This window comes from Siphateles boraxobius, unplaced genomic scaffold, assembly GCF_051911475.1.
Source record: "Siphateles boraxobius isolate OS27281-9 unplaced genomic scaffold, OSU_SipBor_1 7, whole genome shotgun sequence".
Lineage (NCBI taxonomy): Eukaryota > Metazoa > Chordata > Actinopteri > Cypriniformes > Leuciscidae > Siphateles > Siphateles boraxobius.
In genome coordinates this window covers 29,348,608-29,373,064 of record NW_027509197.1, presented here as the reverse complement: position 1 = coordinate 29,373,064, position 24,457 = coordinate 29,348,608, and the positions used below count along the sequence as shown (strand labels likewise).

General features: G+C 37.3%; 1 protein-coding gene across 4 annotated transcripts in view; it reads right to left on the bottom strand.

The window, feature by feature from the left end:
- The window catches only part of gli2a (GLI family zinc finger 2a), a 77,675-nt gene that overhangs the window by 4,246 nt on the left and 48,972 nt on the right, over positions 1-24,457 (bottom strand). For 2 of the 4 annotated variants that reach the window (XM_077216322.1, XM_077216324.1), the window contains 9 exons: positions 21,138-21,340; positions 18,231-18,407; positions 8,526-8,727; positions 8,207-8,408; positions 6,225-6,335; positions 4,760-4,888; positions 2,436-2,585; positions 1,291-1,455; positions 888-1,169 (listed from right to left, as the gene is read on the bottom strand). In XM_077216322.1, the coding sequence (XP_077072437.1) occupies positions 888-1,169; positions 1,291-1,455; positions 2,436-2,585; positions 4,760-4,888; positions 6,225-6,335; positions 8,207-8,408; positions 8,526-8,727; positions 18,231-18,407; positions 21,138-21,340 (1,621 nt within the window). Of the gene's footprint in view, positions 1-887; positions 1,170-1,290; positions 1,456-2,435; positions 2,586-4,759; positions 4,889-6,224; positions 6,336-8,206; positions 8,409-8,525; positions 8,728-18,230; positions 18,411-21,137; positions 21,341-24,457 lie in introns of all 4 variants that reach the window. The other 2 variants (XM_077216321.1, XM_077216323.1) reach the window with 1 other exon arrangement.

The following is a 24,457-nucleotide window of genomic DNA, read 5'->3' as shown; positions in this document are numbered from 1 at the left end:
TGATAGTCTACAATAAACTGAATTGATAGTTCTTTAATAGTTCTACAGAGAATTAACTTTTTACACTAAAAGCAGGATGTGATTGGGGCGAAAGTGTTGGCCTCTATCGTAGCATGCCACGAAGTTAATGAATTAAATCACTTTTTACAACTTTTATTTAGTTTCCGTTACAAAGATTTGTTACAGTACAACTAAATTAAACATTACTGAAGTTTTTTTTTTTAAATATTGACTTTGCCATGCATTAAAAAGAGATTTCTACAGTGCTCACCTTAGTACAGTCTGTCCATTATTTGAAAAGAGAAGCAAGTTAGTTAAGAAGAAAGGACAGTGTTAGTATATATTAGCAGAGGAAATGGTTAGTACATTAGTTTGAATTCTTCATTAAGAGCATTCTACACAGTACAAGATAAAACAGCAAGCTCTGCACATGCTGCATTTCTGCATGAGGTGATTACTGTAAATACTGCATATCTTACATGCTAAAAACGAATATCTTAGTCAACAAAAATAAGTAGTTATGGCATTTATCCCTCCATAAAATAGAATAGACACAATCTTAAATTTTAAATAGCAGCCAGCCTTTAAAATGGAGCCAACATGGAGCCACAACAATGGACATTGTTTTCTCTTCCGTGTTATTTGACCAGATAAAAGCTAAATAATAAATTGATTGTACTGGTTGTGAATAACATCACCTTCGATTGTTCAATAACATACCAAAGTAATAAATCTTGTACTACCTCTCTCCCATTGGAAAATAATTTGGGAGCTTGTGCTTACCATGCACCGTGTAAAACTTAACTTTGTTAAGTTTAGTTAAACTTTGATAGAACCTCTTATCAATGATGTAATCATTTGTCAAGAACGAAACTGACTATTCTTACCACTGTGTTTTCCGTCTTGATAGACTTGACATGTTGGCAATCCTCCACTCCTCGGGTTGTGCTGTTGGCCTCCCCTAACCCGTCTTCTCTTCCCCTTGCATGCTTTGTGTGGGCCTCATTTTCTCCATTCCCTTTAGGGGGATGAGGTTTAGGTGGCACATCACCACGCTGCTTCTTAGTGACATGTGCTTCTGGACCATGAACTGTCTTCACATGTTTCCTGAGAGAACTGGGGTCTGTATAGCGTTTTGTGCAGCCTGGGATCTTACACACATATGGTTTCTGGAAAGGAGTGACAGATAGCTTTCAGAGGGCAATCAAATCTGACTTGAATCAAATATCTTGGTCTCAATGAGATTGGAAACAAGATGCACATAATGAAACAGATGTTGAATGCTCGAACCTCATTTGAGTGTGTTCGGTTCTGGTGCTTGGCTCGGTCTGAAGCATTGGAAAACGCCTTGTTGCAACCCTCATGCTCGCATACGTAAGGCTTCTCCCCTGTGTGGGACCTCAAGTGAGTTTTGAGGTTTTCCAGTCGAGAGTAAGCTTTCAAGCAACCTTCAAACTAGACAGAGAGAGAAAGAGAAAGAGAAAAGCAAGTCATTACATCAGCCCTCTTCAGTCTGAACCCAAAATCAAACAGCTTTATGAGTGTATCTCATAAAACCTGTCAAGAATATGTCTGGGTTATATTGCACCCCTAAATCAAAAATAAAATAAGAAATTATATTTTTATTAAAAGACAATGTAGTCTATTGGACTATAAAGCATATTTTCTATACAATTCTCATTACAATAGTTAAAAAAAAAAATGTGACCTGGATATGTTTAAGAGATTCAACCTTAGTTATTATGATCAATCTACTGGGTTATATATGTATATGTGTGTGTGTATATATATATATGTACACACATACACTGAAGGTGTGTGGAAACTTCAGTAAAATTTAAGACCCGTGGCACCTTCCTCTCCTCAGACTTTAATTATGTCTCCATCCTGTCAATCAGCACGCTCAGAAGTTCACTTTTTAATAGGACCTCAAGCCATTAAAATTGGCTAGAAACGTAAGACAGCAGATCAGAGTGCCTTCATGATGTTTTAGGAAAATAAAGTAGCCAAGATGAAATTGTGTCCTGTTTAAAATCATATGTTCTGCTAAAATAAGAAACAAGCCTATTTCTGTAAAGCAATAGCTTGCTCTACTTGTGGGTCCAGAAATAGATGTGTGTATTCTTGCAATTAAAAGTAAAGGAGGTTTTTGAATAGTGAGGGGGAGGTAGTAAGTGTGGTTACACTTTATTTCGATAGTCCACTTTAGACATTCTCCTAACTATAAGTAACTTTGCAAATATGTGTCAACTAACTCTCATTAGTTTGCAACTACATGTCAACTAACTCTCTTTAGAGTATTAATACACTATTAGGTTAGAATTAGGGTTAAGGTTAGTAGAATAAACTAACATGTACTTGCAAAGATAGTCAGAATGTCTTTTGGGGGACCATCAAAGAAATGAAGGCCCGATAAGCAGTGGTGCATAACTTACTGTGCACTTATGGGGCTTCTCCCCAGTGTGTCGACGCATGTGAACCACAAGCATGTACTGGGCTTTAAAAGGCTTCTGTTCTCGCGAGCACTCCTCCCATCGGCACACAAACTCCTTCTTCTCTCCATGGATGTGGTCATTGTTGATATGCTGCAGGTAGAGAAAAGTGACAACATGAATGTCAACAATGGCCTTAATTCGCAATGAACAGCAAATTATATATATTTCTGTCATGAAAACTCTCTTGAGTGCTTGTCAAGGTAATAGATATGACAACGTAATATGTTTGGTCTTGGCGGAATAGATCGGCAATGATTCTATATATATATATATATATATATATATATATATATATATATATATATATATATATATATATATATATATATATATATATATATATATATATATATACTGTATATATATATATATACACACACATACAAATAACTGTATTCTGTGTAGTTTGAACAGTATTTGCTTTGTATTCTTCTAACAGCACCTAACCTAACCCTGAATGTAGTTCTTCAGGGAAGGATTGCATGAAATAAAATCAAACCATGCCATTATTTTGTTTCTTGAGGTATATAATTTAGATCACAAGCAGAGAGCACAGACTATAGCATTGGGACTAAAAAAGGGTGTGTAGGAAGGAAGTCCAGGCTCTCAGTTTTGCTCTGGTCTCTAAACATTTCTTTGTTTCCACTTCTGATTCCTCTTCCTTGTCTTCTCTTTCTGTAATTATACCTTACACTTGGTCTCACTTTTCAAAACCATTTTATCGTATTTCTTTGAAATCCGAATATGACGGACAGCAATCTTGTAATCCCCAACAACAATTCACTTTCAACTACTTAAGACCATATGTTTATTTGTGCCTTTATATTAGTCTAGGTGTGGGTTTTTAGAAAACAAAACAAAACAACACACTAGGCTCAGCTTAGACTGGTTTGGGCTTGTTCTGGAATTGGAGAATGGCAGGAACCTAATTCCACTGATCCAGAACCCCAGAGAATTCCAAAGCTCCAGGTAAAGGTCTCATAAGGAGCCAGACTGGCTCGTTGTGTTCCTGTCAGTGAGCAGCGAGTCTGACTCTGGGCCCAAGTGTATCCGTCACATTGTGGCTTTCAGATTGTTAATAACACCCAGCAGAGGGGCTGAGGTGTCAGAGGTGGAAAGGGCCACTCCAGAGCTGCTGGCATGATGACGGATTTACTATATGGCCTCAGGGAAGTTAAAAGGTCAGAGGGTGCACAGAGACAGGAGCCATACATACGAGAGCATGTGTGTAAGTGAATGTGTTCTGCACCTCTGCGGGTATCAACATGCTCATTAACCTTACACGTGTCAGTGACAGGAAAGGATCAGTTACAGCTCTGGCTAAAGATGTCGATGAGAAACTTGTCCAACGTGTGTAGTGTTTCTAATTATTTACAGTTGTTTCTGCTTTAAAAAGGCAGATAAGATGTTTGCAACTTGTGTTTGTTTTGGTTCGTCAAAATGACCATTACAAGAAAATAGCTCTGTTCCAAAACATAGTAAGCTGTCTAGCTTGACAGCATTTTAAGGCATCATATGCACACCCCTAACATGAAGGCTCTTTTATTTTTTTATTAATTAAGATGCTTTATAAGACTACTCTTCTAACATAGATCCATTAAATTGCTCAACAGTGATAGTAAAGACATTATACAATTTTACAAAAGAGTTGTATTTAAATTAATTGCTGTTCTTTTGACTTTTCTTTTCATCAAATAATCCTTTAAAACATATCTATAAAAATAGCCCTGACTCCAAGAATCAGAGTTTACAAAGGTATGGAGAAACCTGGAAATTTCAAGTTTATAATATGTACTACTGTTTAAAAGTTTTTTTTTTTTTTTTTTTTAAGAAATTAACACTTTTATTCTGCAAGGATGCAATAAATTGATTAAAAGTGACAGTAATCCTTAAAAAAACAACTTTGATAATAATGAGATTAGTTTCTTGAGCACCAAATCAGCATATTAGAACGAATTCTGACGGATCATGTTACACCGAAGACTGGAGTAATGGCTGCTGACAATTCAGCTTTACCATCAAAGGAATAAATTACAATCCATGACATAAGACACTTTAAAAAAAACATTAACAATATTCTCAATCGATAGTGAAACTAATGAAGTTCCATAACAGTTAGGATACTGCTACAGAATGTTGGCAGGAGACAGAAAAGGCAGCTCACTAGGTTTTGAAAAAGAGCCTTTGTGCTGTGGAAGTTAATAGTGTTTAGAGTTAGAATACATTTCAAAATCAAAGGAGTTTGATAGAACAGTGTGACTAACATGAACTAGCTGGTCCTGGGTGTCATACTCTTTAGAACATCCTTCCCAGTGGCAGTTGGTCTCATAGACAGCCTCAGGTTCTTGCTTGCATTCGTCTTTATCAAGTTCCTCCCGTAACTCCATATGATCCTGTTGAGGAGACAACACTGGTAAACTTTATTTGTATACTTTATTTTATTAAGCCTATCATACATGTCAGTCAAGAGAAAATGTTGTTGCTCAGTGTTTGCTTTTTAGCTTGTGAAACTGAATGTTATATACAGTTGATATATTGTAAAAGCATAGAGCTATAAGCTATAAGCCATTGACTGATATGGATAGTGTAGCTTTGATTATTTGGTCTATGAACAATTTGATGAGAACTGTTTGAGTTCATATTGTGAATCTGACTTCTGATTCTAGACTTTGTTAACATGGGAAATCCGGGCAAAGCCTGAGATATGCTTGTCTGATACTCTAAAAGAGACATGATAAGTTAATAGGCTATTTTTCTCAGAAGACAAGCAGGGTACCTAAGGAACCATTTGCTCTCACTGTGGTCTAGAAGAAAAAAAAGATATTAAAGAGATCTCATTAGTGTTTTGTATTTCTTATGGGAACTGATCCAGGTCTTGAGTTATTGAGAATCAGATAGGAACTATTTTTGGTCGTCATGTCGATTTTGCAACCCTTATTTCTCTTAAGGTTAGGGAATGTTAAGAATGCTTTTGAGCTTTAATGAAGTTTGAAGCTAAATGGTTCGAAACCTCTATTATGTGGTGAGAGAACGGAATGCTTCATGGCCACATCTAATGTCACCTCCCACATGCTAATTTGTGTGATATCCAGTCAAAAGTCAAGGGTATGTCTACCAGCGAGTGCTATGCTGTTAAGAGCACTAAAGCAACAACTGATAATGGTTCCTTTGAAACTATCCAGAGTTTGTTTTTTTTTCATTCCAAGTGTTGAAACCTCAAATATGAAGGGTTTTGAAAGAGGTCCATGCTGACTACAGCATGTTTATATTTGGCCCACTATTGTGTGCTCATCAATTCACATCTGCCCTGATCACACTCCACACCTCTCCTCATGTATCTTACCAGCACACTGTCACAGAACTGGAAATGAGCCGAGAATTCATCAAAACAGTAAGATACAAGAGATACTTCAAAGAGGGGAGCAGAGATGAACAGAGAGATACATATAAAGCGGTCTGGGACATTTTTGTGAAGTGGATCAATCATTTATTGAAAAGATTAGAAAAAAAGTACGATTTGTTCATTGATGATTTTTTTATAAAAAATTTTTTACTTAAATGTAGGGCTGTTTGACTCATAAAGCCATTGTTTAGCTTCAGAAGACTTCAATCTTGAAAAAAGAAATCATATGGACTATGTAATGAAACTTTAATAGTTATTTTGAGTCCATTTTGAAGCTCGAAAACCTTAAGATGACCTAAAGTGATAATGAACATGATCCCACAAACCTGAGAACCAGGTGAGATGGGGTGGGGTCCATCTGCTTCAGACTTCACCTTTGACCTCTTGAATATCATAGGGTTGACAGTACTGCTGACAGCAGGATCTCCACCAGCATTCTGCAAGAGAGCAAGGAAAGAGTCATTGGAGACACCATGTCGACGGTTTGGCTTCTGGCATGAGTGGTGATTTCACGCCTACAAAGGCACCATGGCTCCAGATGCCATATTTCACAAAGCAACTTTCCACAGAGACTAAACAGTTTAGACTGCACTATGAGCATCTGTCAGATGGAAATATAAAAAGGAAGAAAGTATTACGCCCAGAGAGCGACTACAGACTTTGATCCTCAGATGGATTCATAATTCAACAGACAGTCTCTGTGAACATGCAGGCTCTTCGTTGAAGTGGGGGTGCTTTTTCTTCCAACCACTATAGTATGGCAGAGGCCCATGTTTTCTATTAACTCAATAACCCTGACATAGTTTGCTCAGAAGTGAGGAAAATGTGTTTCTCATAACTATAGTGAGTGTATGTGGTTTGGAGATCAGCAATAAAGCTGGAATGAAAACTGATTTGGTGAGTGTCTGGATAGAGTGAGAGAAGGTTAGAGGAAGTTTATATTCTGGATGACCACAGTGTTTACATGGGAGTGGATCCTTGGTCGATGAACATTACACAGCCTTCTATAGAAGCTGATGAATGAAAAAATGGGGATGAATGAAAAGATTAGTTCAGATTAGCCTGAATTCCCTGGTTTCTTTATGTTGGGTAGTGATGGTGTACCACTTTAGCAATGCTATACACCTTTGTCATTATTTAATGTTAACGTTAATCTTTAAGAACACTAACAATTAAATCTTAGATACCAAAATGAATATCCATTTTTCCTGCAGTACATTATAATATTGTGATCCCTTAATTCACTTATAACGTTTGATGATTTATTTTTGTTGTTAGTTCATGTTTTTAATTAAATTAAAAACAACAGTATAGAATTTCAACATATGCAATTATTGATTATTGGCCTTAAGATAAAAATAATTATTGGCCTATCTGTATTGGAAATAATTATTTATTGGTTCATCCTTAGGCCTAGTCTACACGGACAGGGGTATTTTTTATAACCAGAGCTTTTCCTCCTGCGTTTAAAAAAAAAATCCCGTCCACACATGCTCGGTTTCAAAAAAATCTCCGTCTACATGAAAACGCAAAAACACGCTATAAAGCGTTGTCAAGACGTACACAGCGGCGCACATTCTGACGTCAAACACAGCGGATAACGGCGCACACTCTGACGTCGCAAGGCAAAACCCCCGGTTTTACTGTCTACCCGAAGACACTGCAACCACCGTTTCTGAAAATCCTCACCCTGGCAGGGGTATTCAAATATGTTCGGTTTCAGTGACCTGATACTGCGTTTCCGTGTGGACGAACGGCTGAACCGCGTAAAAAAAGTCATGGTTATAAAAATACCCGTGTCAGTGTGGACAAGGCCTTAAACTATACACTACTGTTCAAAAGTTTGGGGTCAGTTGGATTTTTTAAATATTTTTTAATATCATAAGTCTCTTATGCTCACCAAGGTGGCATTTATTTTTATCAAAAATAGTCAAAACAGCAATGTTGGGAAATATTACAATTTAAATCTATTTTAAAATTGTATTAATTCCTGTGATGGCAAAGCTAAATTTGCAGCAGCCAGTCTTCAGTAACATGATCCTTCAGAAATCATTCTAATATGCTGATTTGCTGCTCAAGGAACATTTCTTCTTCTTATCAATGTTGAACAGTCTTGCTGCTTAATATTTTACTTGATTTTCAGAATTAGCTTCCTAGCTAAAACAAAAGTATTTATTTCTTTAAAAAAAAAAACTTACTGACCCCAAACTTTTGAATAGTAGTGCATATAATGAACATGAAATTTCCAGGTTTCTCAAACCAAGACCATTGGAATCCTGAAAACACGTTTGGAAACATGTAAAATCACCTGGCTGGACTCTGTGTTGGTGTCGGCGTTGTTGCTGTTGGTCAGTGCAGCAGCTGCCACCAACGTCTGCTGCCTGGAACTGAGGGATGGAGAAGGCTGTAGGAGGGGGGGAGTGTGTCCAAATGCATTCAGACTTCTCTGTTGGGACAGCAGCTGGTGGTATGCAACTGGTGTGATAGGATGTGGGAATGTGAAGGACGGACTGAGATGTGAGAAAAAGGAAATAGTCACATTTAGTGTGAGTTCAAACAATGGGCAACCTGCAAAAACATTTACAAGGAGAAATCAACACAGAAGGGGAGAATGGTCATTCCTGTACCTGATGGCCCCGACGGAGAGGTGGCCGTAAGAGCTGCTGGCAGCCGAGCTGGAACGGGAGTTATTGATGTAGGCCACCAGAGAGTTGGGCGAGGTGCGGATCATGGTCTGCAGGTCGATGCTGGCATCCGAGACTGGAGAGATAGACAGTGCTCGCTTCCTGCTCACCCTCGGCGTCAGTCTGGGACTGGGGAAACGGGACACTGGAGAGAAAAGAGTTTTTTCACTCTCACCTTAAAGAGATCCGTTCAATTCACTTTATCTCCAGAATCACTCCTATGTTGGCTCGCATACAACTCACTATGAATAATTTAACAGCCTAATCATACTAATCTCACCCAATGAGGTGTTCTGCAGAATGCCAAACAGATGCTATTTAACAACATTGACCAGAGAGTAAAATTAGGCAAACAAGCAAGCAAATAATGTTTGGAATGCTGAACAGTCTATATTTAATTTAGAGGAGATTTGAGTTAGATTCTTTAGGAGTGCCTTTCCGTTGATAATTATCTCCAAGAATATATATATCTGTGTATGTTAATCATCTTCAAAAAATAGCAAAGTTAGATTTGTTTACAATTCCGTACAAAGTTTGGGGTTGGTATGATTAAAATATATACAGTATATACTATTTATTATTTTACTACTGTAAAGTATTATAACAATAATAATAATACAAAAATTACTTATTTAAAAGTTACTTAAAAAAACATAAAATGTAAATTTTTCCGGTGATGGCAAAGCTGGATTTTCAGCATCATTACTCCAGTCTTTAGTGTCACGTGATCCTTCAGAAATCATTCTAATAATTATGCTGATTTGGAGCTCAAGAAACATTTCTTAGTATTATTAATGTTACAAGCGGTTGTTCTGCTTAATATTGTAAACTGATGTAAAAGAACAGCACTTACAGTATTTAAAATTACAGTCTTTTAAAAAATATATATATTCTGTACTGTACTTTAAAGTCTCCCTTACTAAATAAAAGTATTAATTTCTTTAGAAAAAATATTTCCCCCCAAAAATTGAAACGAAGCTGCAAATGCTGATGTCAAAAGTTATGTAACAATCATATCCACATTCACACTTGATAATTATAAACATGGAAAATTACAAAAGTACCCTTCCACAAAAAGTATACATTTTAACTGTATAATTTGCATTTCCATTTGCTGAGTGAGTGTTGACTTAAAGGCCATGTTTCTATGTGCACGTGCTCTGAACTGTAGTAAACAGGTGCTGTGCATTAAGCACTGGTGTAAGCGGACAGAGAACAGCAGTCGGTGCTACAACAGCAAAGGTGCTACAACAGGAAACATGTAATGGGTCCATTAAACTACACACAAACACAAGCCCCTGACAAAAAACCTTTAACTGACATTTCAAACAGACGCCTGTCAAACTCTCACAAATCCACAGCCTCCAACCAGTTAATTACAACCCTGTCATTCTTTAAGCAACAGTTTTGATGTGCACTGCAAACAGCAACTATTATAGGTTGTTACACTAAATATAAAAGAATGAGATTTTGACATTTTGATCCCTCAATACTTCATTTAAAAGGTAAAGTGTGTCATTCTGCACCATTACATCAAACGGAAATTTAATAATTTTAATATACTAGCGAAATTTCACAATTATAGAAACTTAATTAAAAACTAATACTAACTAATGTAAGAAAAAGGTGCTCAAAACAATTACATATGACAAATTAACAGTCAGCAATACAATAAAAACTAATTTGTAACTAAAAGCTAATTACAAACAAAACTGACAAATAAATACAACAGAACGAAAATTCTAATTAAATAAACAGTTTTTTAAGTTTTTCAGGAAGATGTACTAACAGTGGTATTCAGGCAAGTAGCCTACAACAAAAAAATTAATAATCAATCGAATAACACTGCATAGAACACTGCATTGTCTTACTGTAAATATCAAATATAGATTAATCCTTATATAAGCCACATAAGTTATTCAGTCAAGATTAGTGAGTGATTTTCCTTTGACATTTTTTTGTTTGATTATTCATGACAGATTACAGCAGATTTATTAGGCTGCTGTCACTTTAAGAGCTAATGCACGGATCCAATATACAGCACTGTTACACAAGCGTTTTCTTTTTTTAACTGTGTACGTTTACATCAGACAAAACCCACTGTTTATGTGAATACTCTCCAAAAAGCCATTTTGACATTTTTGTGTGTACTTGTTTAGGTGGGTATCCGAAGTACATTTGCTGATTCGTGTTTAGCTCAGACTCGGAGCACGCGCACAGAAAGCTGCCTGGGTAACAGTGTATCTTTTGTGACTTATTATTGGATGCGCTTTTAATAACACTGTTTAATATCAAACGCGTCCGCAGTTTAGCAACAATAGAATGTGTTTAATGTTTAATGTTAACATCTGATTTAGATGTCAAGTTTGGGCTTTTACAGAGGAACAAAGGCACACCACTGTGAAGGAAAGGAATGTGCGCTTGACGGAATGCGGCAGTGGCACAATAATCGCTTTACCTCGATTATCTGGTTTTCATAATCGTTGGAAGTCAGAATCAAAATCAATTACGATTAAATCGCACAGCCCTTGAGGAAAGTTTTTTTTTTTTTTGCAAGACTAAATAAATGTATCATTTCATTCAGTGTTTTTAAGATTGGGAGGTTGGCTTTGGTTGGAGTGGAGCAGCAATAGTTTGCGACAGGATGACAAAAACAAGAAACTTGAAATTAGTTTTTCATTTAGTTATATATAAAAATAAAACAATAAAAAAATCAATGTCTAAAAATACCTAAAACCCCTAATAGATTCTGTCTAAGAACTTTTCCAGTATGCTGTGCGACTGCCACGTTGATGGGACGACGTGTGGCAGCACTTAGCAGGCCGCTGCCCGCAGAGCAAAGAGAACAGCAGGGGGTAGCAGCGCCTGGCCTGCCCTCAGTTGCTGAGTCCCACACACTCTGCAATGGTCTGTTTTTATAGGCAGCGTCTCTAATTTAGGGGTGCACAGGTTCCTGGGAGAGAGCTAAACCAGATGTGCAGTGCTGTGAGGCGGTGGTGGCAGAGGCTGGCTCAGGCAGTCCTGTCGACCCTGAGGGATGGGGAATGGTGGGTAGGAGGAGGTGCTTCTAATTGAGGATCTGGCCTGATATATAGCTTTATAATTACATGTGCTCTTTGCACGTATACAGAAGAGGCAATTATATTAGGCATCTGCTCTGATGTTTTTATTGGGATGCCAGAAAAATGTATTTCGATGGTGTTATTCATAAGTTCCTTCTCAGCTTTAATTTCCTTTCGGGGATCAATGACAATCTATCATTTAACCATTATCAAATAATAAAAATCAACTAATCGTATAAATCATAAATACTTGAATATAAAAATGAAACAAGTAAATAAAAAATAAAAATTATGCAATCAGTACCGATTTTGTTTTTGAAAGAAGTCCAAATCTGCATTTATTTGATTAAAAAACTGTAAAAACAGTATTATTGTATTCAATCTAAAATAACGGTTTCTATTTTATTATATTTTAAAATTTTATTTATTCCTGTAATGTCAAAGCTGAATTTTCAGCAGAAATGACTTCAGTCACATGATCCTTCAGAAATCGTTCTAATTTACAGATGTCTCAGTGCTCAAGAAACATTTTTTAATATTATCAATCTAGAAAACAGGTGTGTTGTTTAATACTTTTGTGGAAACCGCGATAAATATACAGTACATCTTTTCAGGATAAAAAACAACAACTTTTGAACAAGTGTACATTACAATTTAAAAAAATAGTAAAATGTTGAAGTGCAAAATGGGAGTGTCTTGTGTTAGTGTCTGTTGTGCAGGCATATGTATGTGTGAGTATGTTGGACTGAGCTGCAGTGGTGACAAGACTCAATTCCTGTATACACCCAAAAACCTCAGTTCCAAAACACCAGAGTCCTGCCTGTAGCCGGACAGCAGACATTTGCTTTGGCAGTAGCTATTATCACGGGACTTTAAACTGTTCCCTCAGGCTATGCCATACAAATGAGTTCAGCACTTGTTTCCCCCTCTTTCCATTCATAATCTTGAAGCATTCCTGTGTAAGCAACTCAATTAGAGGCTGCAAACCTCTTCACTTCAACGTAGAGTCAAGAAGCAGAGCTGAATTGAGCCATCGATAAAACAGAGGTCTGTTCAACCTATTATCCTGCTGTTTCAGGCATCAGGCAGAGTCTGACTGTGAGCCGGAGGCTGTGGTGATTTATTTATTCACTTTCATCCATCCAGAGGGCGTAAGGCCAGCATTTCCCATCTCAACCATTGAGAAGCATTGACTGAGACTTCTCATAACATTCCATGCGCAATAGATTCACTGAAAGTACACAAAAAGGGCCTAAGGAACGTGCCCATAGAGTAAAAACCCGTCTGAGTGTGATGGGGAAATGCGGCTGTGTTGTTTTTAGTGGCGACTGTGCTTTCAATTGGCGTGTCTCCCTGTCAGACGTAGACCATAATTAACATGTAAAGTGCACGCCATTGGCATGCACATGCACTTGGCTCATTAATGGAGCATTTCAGCAAGACGTGCACTCATAGCCGACGCCGTCTCCTTTCATTGTTTTCCTCTATTTGTTATTTTGGGGCCTGTTGGGGCAAATGCGTTTGGCATTCACATCGTTGGCAGGAGGAAAGTGATCTGCAGGAGTGAGCTACATGTATTCAAAGCTTTTTGGGTTTAAATTCAAGAGGGGGTGATGATCCATCATTCTTGCGTCTTAAGAGTTTACTCTTACCTTTATAAGTCATGGATGACTGATGTGGGGTTACATACTAATCATATTTAAAGACGAGAGATTTGTTTTAAATACTACTTTATGCACCAAAGTCATGTGCATGTGAGCCACTGCATGAGTGAAAAATAGCAGTATTCACTGCACTATAGCATATTTATTTAAGTTTTCTTGTTAAAATAATAAATACATAATATAACAAATGAAATAAAATGCAAAAATTGATAAAATAATATAATTAAATCTAATATTTATAAATATAAAAAAATAATAATTATATATATATAAAATAGCATTTCAGTTTTTCAACTCATCATGTATTGTAATAGGGCCTTATAGGTGGATTTTATAGTTTGTAGAAAATACAGCTGAGGTTTACAGCTATATGAAATGTCAAAATGCTTATTTCGCCGCACAGTGAAGTCTATAACAACCTATTCAATGCCACATGACTCTATTTAGTGTCTTGGTTTGACCCAGTGGTGCGTGTAAAACTACCGAATGTCCAAATAAATTTACAGTGCTGCACATGTTGGCTCTAATGACAATCTGGACAGATTTTCCATGTGCACAGTTTTCATTTTTTACAACAACGATCACCATTTACAGGAAAACCTGAACCTTCTCTCTCCAAGTCAGCTAATGGGCAAATGGGAATCATGAAGGGAAAAACAAGAGGGCCACTTTGTGCATGCTGAACACTCACTCTAGTGGTGGGTCTGCTGAATTTATTAGAACATAAATTGATTTTTAAATACGCATACACATTTTATCTGCACACCATTCCAAGACAAACGCTAGGCTCTGCAATGCATATTTATCAGGACTTTGCTCTACTGAAGGGCTTGCTTTATGCCACCATGCCATGAGCTGACATCGGCCATCAATGAAAGCCCTGTGTCTGTGGGTTGGTGTGGAGAGCCGTGAACACCTGAGTGCCCAGAGTGAGACCACATCAAGCCAGGCGGACGAGAAGGCCAAAGACACAAGCCGGGAAGGGGAAAGCCCCATGATGTGTTGAGCTAACAAGCCTCACTAAACAAACTGTGGGCAGTCAGCTCCGCTGCGGCCAGCGTTAGCAGTCAGAGATGCAGGAACTCTCATGACCGACTCATTACAGTCAGAAAAACGCAAAGGTCTGTGTTTGATTTTTGATTGGAAGTAATTGGTGCATGTGATGTGAGAGGGTGCGTGGATTTGTGCCACTAAAAGTTACTGTGGGTGGCTGGACTGTTCTATACACAGGTGTGGATTGAAAGTCACATTTTTTTTGATGTGGAAAGCTTTTTTACACAATTTTTCACTAAGTGCAGTAAATTAGTTAGCTATTTGTACTTGCCTGGGTTATTATCATTAGCTAAAACTAAAAACATTTCTGTTACATGCAATAAAATAAATGTAAACTGAAATAAAATAAAATATAAAAAACTTGGAAAACCGTGGATTTGTGGCACAATGGCCCCAATATATTCATAGTTTTTTTTTTGTTCTTCGCTTAGGGGTAACCATAAGCTCGAAATACCACACTGTTTGGAGCAGGGCTTAAATTAATATGTAAAGATGTGCTGTGCACTTTCCTTTCAATAAAAAAACAAAAATGACAATAGTGAGAAAACAGCAGTAAAAAAAGCATCCGATCATAGCGATGTAGATATGTCTGCACAAGCTCTGCAATTCTAGTCAAGTCACGTCACGTTCATTTATGAAGCACTTTATACAATAGATTGCTTCAAATCAAGCAGCTTTACAGCATTAAACATGAAAAAAACAGTGTTAGTATCACTTTCAGTTTGAATTACAATTTCAGTTTCTACTATAAAGCAGCTCTCCAGTGCGTTCATGTTTTTACCTGAATATTACCTATTACGTAATAGGCACGGACCAATGGTGTTCATCAGCCAGGGCAAACTTTTCGATAAAGTTCACTTTGGGAAGCTGTTTTGAACTCCAGAAAACAAACTCCAAACCTGATTTTGTCCGAAATGACGTCACACCAGTTCGCTCTTTGATTTCATTTGTAGTACATTGGGGCCTTAAGAGTTACTGTGTGTGGCTGGACTGGATCATAGAAAGAGTGAGTGCCAGCCTGAATACTTTCAAATTAGCTACTTGTACTGGCCAGGGTAATTACAGTTAACTAAAATTAAAACCATAAAAAACATTTTTGTTACTTGAAATAAAATAAACGTACGTTGATATAAAATATTGAAAACTTGAAAAAGGGTGGATTTGTGGCACTAAGAGTTACTGTGGGTGGCTGGACTGGATCAAGGCAAGAGTGCGTGCCAGCTTGATTATTTACAATCGCAAGTTTCCTGAGCAGACACCCTACACTGACTTCCCCCTCATCCTCTCTCACAGAGTTACCCATTCACAACACTGTATTTCTCCCCTAAACTCTGGATGAGAGACGAAAACCTGCTTGGCACCGTGAGACCTGCAACCTACTCGCCCTGGTTCACCCCTAAAGATTACGCAACGACATGCAATCGTGATCCTCTGGGCACCTTTTAACAATGGTACATTATTGAGCCAGGAGTAATCTGTACCTTACAAGATCAAGAACATACACCCGTCCATTACATGACTAATTGGATCACATTACAAAGAAGCAGAAGGGGGTACATAGCTGCCATAACACATCCTTGAAAACAAAGAGCAGAGATGAAAGACCTGGCATTACAGACACAGCAAAAAAATATGTCTCCTCCAAACACTGTATTTCCCTTTTAAGGTGATGTTGGAGGGAAGTCGAATGTTACTTATAATAACACATCACACCTGCAGCCCAATCTGAATTAGAGGCCGTAACAGAAACGCCTCGTAAATTGTTGAGATGGCTCATGTTTACAGCCAATTGCCATGTGAGTCATGTTTTATACACAGGTGAAGATCGAAAGACTTATTCTTTGATGTGGAAAGCTTCTAATCTATTATTTTTTACACAATTTTTTGCAGAGTGTAACAAATTAGTTAGCTATTCGTACTGGGCAGGGTTATTATCGTTAACTAAACCTAAAACCATTAAAAAAATTTTTTTTTTGTTATTTAAAATCAAATAAATTAAATGTTGACTGAAATAAAATATAAAAAAAAACCTTAAACTTATTTTATTTCAGCTAATTACCAGGGCAATTCCCCCCTCCCATTTTTGTTTAGTCTAACTTAAAGTATTAAAATAAAACTTTATAAGCTAAAGAAATAAATCAATAAATATGTATTAATAAAATCTATATAGACATTTAAAAAAATGACAAAAGCACATAACAAAATTACTAAAACCTCAATAAAAATCTATCATAGTATATCATACTAAAATAACACTAAATTTGGTCCTGTAAGTAAGACTGATTTTTTTTTGTGAAGATGTCTAAAGTTTCAGCGCTAATGGTGGCATTAAACAGAATTGGTAAAATAAAGATCATCTTTAAACAGGTTTTCCATACTCCCCCTGTTTGTCCGGCTCGATATACAGTAAGTCAAAACACCATTGGTTGAGATAGAAATTGACATGTCAGCCCATTTAAACCTACAGAACAATATTTTGAAAGCACCACAGAGCCACAGTGTTTACACTCTTGGAGAGAAAAAAACCCAGAGCCCTTCGGGAGACAGTGGCTCATAAATTTTTACTTTTAGGAGCCAAATGACTTTGTTTATTTTACAAAACTGCAATTTCATTTTTTCCTTACTTATTTTAATTGTTGAAATATTAGAATTTTAATTGTTGAAATATTACAATACAATTTTCAGTGTAAAAAACATGCTGTTTATATGGCAACATGCAGTTAAAGATGCATGAGTTGGTTATCAGATTGATTTAAAGCCCACAAAATATTTGACAGAAGTATGTGAATGCAAACACTTCTGGCTACACTAACATATTTTTGTGCATTGTTGCATTCCGAAATGTTTTAGACAGCCATTGAAGGGTCGCTATAATAGATATTGGAATAAGCCTTGCATTAATTAGTTGAATTAATGTAAACTAACGACTGCTAATCAGACGAAATCTGACAAGGCCACAAATTGACAAAGTTTTCATTCTTTCATTCTAATATTAGATCTGACATTATTGTCGCAAATGTATATTTTGTCACATTTGCGACTTTTTTAAGTTGCACCCTGGGAACCCAAAGTTTACTTATAGCTCTCTTCACATGAAACGAGGTATTGCTGCACACATTCTTTAAAGGGGTGGTATAATGCCCTTTTCACAAGATGTCAAATAAGTCTTTGATGTCCCCAGAGTGTGTATGTGAAGTTTTACCTCAAACTACCGACAGATATTTTTATATAGCATGTTAAAATTGTCACTTTTTGAGGGCGAGCAAAAATGCACTGTTTTTGTGTGTGTCCCTTTAAATGCAAATGAGCTGCTGCTCCCAGCACAGAGGGCGGAGCTTCAAGAGCTCGTGTGTTGACAGCTACGATTACTTCACACAGACATGCACTGAAAATTTCAAACTTTCAAATTTTTAGCCTTTTATGTTCAAACCGGAGTCGGAAAAAGATGGAAAGACTCAAGAAGAAGTGACAACATGTAGACAACATTTCTGAATGGTTAGTTGATGAATTTATGTATCTTATGTGTAGTTATCTTCTAGTCATTAATTAGCATATTCTGTCATGATAATCTATAAATGGCGTTCCAGGGGGTGGGGTTTATGTAAATTTTATGGTTTATGATGTCACTAACCCGGGAGGAATGTCGTGTGGTTCCTACCAGCCGTTTGTTGTAGTCCTTAAAAAAGCAATTTCTTTAAAAGAAAACATCTTCCTTTGCTTTGAACTTTGTAAGATGCAGATGTTGTTTATGCTCAAAAAGCAACATTACACACTAACTAAAGTTTGAAAAATGTAATCAACCACCCCTTTAAGGTGATAGGATGGATGTAGTATATTGATTAGTGCTGTACTCGTGGAGAATAACTCACTGTCCACTGGGCTCATGTAGTCAGGGAGATGAGCAGCCGCGGCCCCCGTCTGCATGAGCAGGTCTCCGTAAGGGCTGCGGTGACTGGTGATGAGGTGATAGTACTCTGAGGGGTTGGCCCCAGGGGGAGGAGGGGGCAGGCCAAAAAAGCTCCGCTCCTTCAGGTGTTCATGGGTCACTGCTAAGACAGAGAAGAGTTTAGTATTTCAGGAGTCACACAAACACATAGGTAGAGAAAAGTGGGGTTGGATGTATAGTGCCCTGCACAATGTTTGTCACATGACCTTATACAGTATTTAAATACAGTATACCGCTGCTTATGAGAGATGTACATGAGAAAAGTTTTAAACTTTTTTTGATTTTTAGTCAAGAAAATGCTTCCCAGCTTTTAATTCTAAAAACACAAAATGTAAATTATCTAGCCATGAATTATTCAATGAAGCATTTTGTGTACCAAATGATTTGGGGCAAGTTGTGCCAGTGGCTTAACTAATATTTATAGTAAACTTTGCCTTCAAATATTAAATATTACAAATGCTGAGTAATAAACTCTTTAATAACATTGAAAGTAAAAAAAAAACTTAATTTAATTGATCAAAAATACAGTAAAAACTGCAATTTAAAATAACGGTTTTCTATTTAATTTATAGTTCATAGTAGACATCTTGAAATATACCTAAAAGTAAAAAGTGGCACAGCTCTCCCCTTCCCCTTAAGCCCCTTGCCTAAACTTTAACACCTGCACCTAGTAAACGCTAATCTAAAGGTGTCAAAGGCAATACATGCAAGTGATATATTTATTTTTCTGTCTGCTGAGGTCAGATAACCATTAGTGCCTCCTACGTTATTTCCGTAACACTCGCCTACGACGAAGAAATAACAGCAATTCACGCCCATGCTGCTTAAGTTATGGGACACTCATGATGGGGGGAGGGTTTCCACCCCATTCTTGCTTGCTTGGCCATTCATACCATAACAGCTCTATCAGGAACAATTAGGCCCCAGCGAGGTTAAAAAAGAACAGGCGTGTGTTTGTGCTGGATTCATGGCAGAACAAGGCCGTTTATTTTCTCCGCGCTCACTGGATCGTATAACTGCGTCCCTAGAGGGGCTCAGAAACGGTGTAAGGAGGGGTGCAGCAGAGGCTGGGGCTAAAAAAGCCTTGAGGCAGTGGACAAATGAAGGCAGATCAGCGGTCAGAACACTGCTCTGGGGCTTGGGACATCTTCAGTGATCTTAATCAGCAATTTTTAAGGACCATCTGGAGAACATGATTGACTTCTGCAAGACTGAAGTTCACAAAGTTAATTGACTGTATAATGTGCGGACACAATGGGTGTAGAGCTAAAAAAAAATCCAATTTAGACTAGGATTAGCATGGTATTTTATGCAAATCATTGAACTAATCACCTGTAATTATTTTATGTGAGACCTTTTAAAGTGTAGGTGAACTGTGTATATGAGACAGACTTTTTAGGTTTTATTTGGATTCAAATTCCTTCCATTATCTCTGCCGCCATTTAATCACCAACACAATCTTTTCCACATGGCTTATTTAAGTGTGAAAGCAGAGCCATTACTGGAAGGAGAATGTGCTTGGTGACTTATCTCTGGTTTTGGGGTGCTCGTCCCAACCTGTTAGAGTAACAGGGCTGAGAGGACCATGCTTTTTGGCAAGGGAGATGATGTCTGGGAAATTGTTTCTTTCTCAATATTATCTATTTGCATATTCAGGCTTTCATACCATGCAAGAGCAGCTCTACAGTAATGTTTTTAGCATTCCAAATGTCCAAGTCATTGACACAATAAAGGAGATAAACAATGGTAGAGAGCTTCTGTGATGTTTAAGTTTGTGGAGGAACTCCTCCTAGACATAAAATCCATTTTTAGGTGGTACACACACACACACACACACACACTAACACGCACACACAAAATAATGTCATTCCAAACCTGTTAGACTTTTTATTGTTTTAAGCAAAGTTAATGTACCTGGGTGACTTTCTTTCTTTTTTAAGCACACAATAAGATGTTAGACAGGATATTTACAAAATGAAAGTGAATGTTTTCCAGGGGCTGTCGAGTGCACAAAAAAAGCACAAAAAAAAAAAAACCCACAATAAAAGTAACGTAAAAGTGTTTCGTTACGGTTTTTCCTCACACAATATGGTTTCAGACTACTTGAATTACAGCCCATGAATGACATTACTTGTGTGGTGGTTTAATTCATTTTTGAAGCTTGGTCACAATTCATATCCATTGTACAGAAACAAGCAATGTGAACATTTACCAAAACATCTCTTTGTTATTAACAAAAGAAAGAAAGTCATATGAATATAGAAATACATGAGGGTGAGTAGATTAAAATTTGAATTTACAGATGAACTTACAGCACTGTTCAAAAGTTTGGGATTGGAAAGAGGTTTAAATGTTTTTGAAAGAAATCTCTTATGGTAAACATAACAAAGCTGCGTTTTTTTAAATAAAAACAGTAATATTGTGAAATATTATTGCAGTTTAAAAGAACGGTTTACTATTTTAATATGCAACTTATTCCTGTGACGTCTTCAGTGTCACATTATCCTTCAGAAATCATTCTAATATGATGATTTGCAGCTCAAGAAACATTCATTATTATTATCAATGTTGAAAACAGTTGTGCTGCTTAATGTTTTTGTGGAAGCCATGAAAAAAAAAGAAGAAAATCAGGAGTTTTTGATGAATAGTAAGTTCAAAAGAGCAGCATTTATGTGGAATAGAAATCTTTTGTAACACTATACAAATCTATGTCTCTTTTGATCAGTTTAAAGTGTCCTTGCTGAATAAAAGTATTAATTTCTTAATGAACGGTAGTGTATTTGTCAGCGACAACAGCACACTGGTACATGGAGAACAATATGACACTCACCGTCAGCAGGGCTCAGTCCTCGTGCTGCAGAGATCATGGAGAGAGTGGGGCTGCTGTGGACTGAGCGCAGGTAGTGCTCCATGTGTGGGTTGACATACGGGTGTGGGGGGTTGAAGGGGGATTCTCCGGTAGTTGCAGCGTGAGGCGATAGTCGGATAAGAGAGATATCAGAGATAACTGGACTGCCAGCTAATCCATGAGGTCTAGCAAATGAAAAAGAAAAAGAAGACCGCAATTAGTTTTTTGCACAAAGACAGGCTGCTAAATAGTTTAAGCGCTTAAAGCGTAATTAGGAAACCTCTGTGCAAATCCATGTCTTAAGGTCACATAAAAATACTTTTTACCATCCCTATCTTTATCACTGTGTCAGTGACAGATCTTAATTATTTCACTTAAAACAAGCTCAGAACTCATCTGGAAATTACCATTAAATTCCTTAATGCATATTCCTGATTTTATGGTGCACAATTTATTGACTTTCCCTTTTAGATGACATCACAAATCCATGGTTCCCTTCTGGTATGTAACGCTCACTTTTCACAATTTAACACATTTCTGATGGATACAATTAAATCTCATCCAAGATTTTTCTTCTTCTTGAATATCCAGTTCAGCTTTGAAATATATTGCATAATAAATTTAGGAAAGTAAAGTAAAGAAATAAAATGGTTCATAAACAGTTTGATTCGACAATCAAGACTAAAACTTTTTCTTGTCCTCCATTCAAAATGTCTAAACATTCACAAAAGTGTACCTGAGAAGCAAAATTATAAATATTCAGATTTTTTTTTATTAAATCAGAAAACATATAGAGCTGATCTATCTAACAGTTTATTTTTCTTACCTTATTGGCAAATTGTTGTTTTCCTTGTTTTAATGTTATAATGATGTTTAAAGATTTCTAAATATATATATACACCAAGCGGCAACCTTCCGATCTCTCTCTTGAGTGACTTCAACTGCAATTCATTGACTGGCCACAAGAGACAGACTCCAAAAGAAAGTCAATCCCCTAGACCCCCATGTTAATACGCCCAACTTTACAGTAGAAAAAAAATGTTTACAGCCTGGTACAAAAAATGGTTTTGGTCTATATAGCTAACTTTACACTTCATGACAACTGTGAGGGGTGATTTTTTTAAATAACTCATCCGTTTAAATTATATCAAACCTTAAAGTTGTGCATAATTAAGGGAATGGCCACTTGAGTGACAGGTGGATTGCGCTGTTGTCACTACTAGCCGTTTGTCTGCTGTCTGTTTGCCATCACGACACCTCAGCTAATCCTGCCTTTTTGCCCATTTTCGATTATCCGGGATCGACGGCCGGCTCAGCCCCCTTTTTGTGCTTCAAAAATGCTCCAGGTCCAGATGTAACATCTAAAAGCACCAATTGGGTCAAAAAGGGTCTTTGGCTTCAGACCTTGGGTCTGGGCTTCAGACCTTTACTGTCAAACTGGTCATATATTTTTTTTCACAACTCCCAAACATAGACAAGCTACTCCTCCCTTTATGCCTGAGGCATTGAACAAGTCGAAACTGAGAAAGCTGTAGTACATGGTTGGTTGTAATGTTTGCGTGGGATTGATGCCTCTGAAGACACACGCCTGAAGTGTTATGATGAGACTGCTTAATATTCCCTCCCCATTTCCCAGCCACTGTTTGAAGAGGCTGATGATTAGAACAAGATAATGGGGCAGAAGTTCACAGATAGCCCACAGGTCAAGGTGAGGATATAAATGTGTCACGTCTTGGCAGGTATATCACGCCAGTCCAAAGAATACCAGCCAGGAGGCACCTGTAACTCTTACATTTCCTGAAAGTAGAGCACACATCTCTGATCTTCAGTAGCAAGAGGACTTTGAAGAGATGTTTGCGTGTGGTTCCCTAAATGACATATTAGTATACAGTGGTTAAACACTTGGACGAGAGCAAGATCAGAACCTGATGTCCCACATTTACATTTACGCATTTGGCACACACTTTTATTCAAAGTGAACCCATGACCTTGCCGTTCCTATACTGCCATGATCTACTGTTTGAGATACATGAAGGCCATGAAAGAAAAAAAAAACAGTTGGTCATTATTGCAAAATAAACCCAATTATATGATCTGGAACCTAATGTAAAACTGATTCTGACTGGCTTATGCTGTGTTTGACCAATCAGAATTAAGTATTCGAGAGAGCTCTGTTACAGTTGAGTCCCTAAATGGAGCTTTCTTGAACACAGAGGGAATGTCAGATCGTGTTAAATAAAGCAGACCTGTCTATGTCCCCATACTACTTCACTTTCCACTGGGAGAGGAAATGACCATGCGTATGAATCAGAGCCTGCGTTCCACAAGGGTGTGTTCTGCGCTCGGGCTGCAAATTATGGGGGGGGATGGTCGGTTCTTCTGGGGATTTGATGGCAAGCAGGCTACAACTATAGCTACACATTCATTTTGTATCCAGGAAAATTAGACCATACTCAATGGGGGAGAAAAAAAGCCTTTGCCTGAATGAAAGGGGAATGTTTCTTTTATGAAAGTGTGCGTTGTTTACAATTTTTTGGCATGTGAATGAAGAGGATTACAGATTACCTCCATCAAAATGCATTTAGTTATGTGCCAAATCTTTAAAGTAACAGTTCTGTCATCATCTACTCACTGTCATGTTTTTCCAAACCAAGGAGAAAGTTCACTCCTGCTCTTTACATACAATCAAAGTGAATGGTGACCATGGATTGTCAAGTTGCAAAAAATGACCAAAAAGTATTTGACTTGTAAAAGACTTTAAACGTATCATAGGCGCTGTTTCAAGAGGTTCAACAACCTCTGGAAGTGGTCAAAATTGGACAAGCTCAAAACGTTTTAGACCCCGTTTACACCTGTGTTTAGTGTCGTCCAAAGGTGATCTGATCGACCAAAACGCATCTTAATACCAGGGCCATTCAGGGTAAACAGAGCCAAACATGTAAAATAAATATATTCAAAATTTTCTTAAGCTTTGTGTGAGGAACAACCTGAAATGTAATTAGCTAATTATTTAAAGCCCCCCTTGTAGTCAATCATTTTATCCCTTAAAACTAATCTTTGATCACCAAAATGACATATTTATATTATATGAGGTTCTATGAATATGCAAATTAGCCCTGCCTCCACTCACTCACACCAGCTCAGAGATCAACTCGTTGGTGATCACACGTTGACGTAATTGGTTACAAAGTTTGTGATGTCAGAAACATCAGCGATTTCAAGCCGCGTTTTTGAGACTGTCTTTGGTTCACTGCAGTTTTAAGGAGAAAATACTCAGCAATGATGTTGACTTATGATTTTGC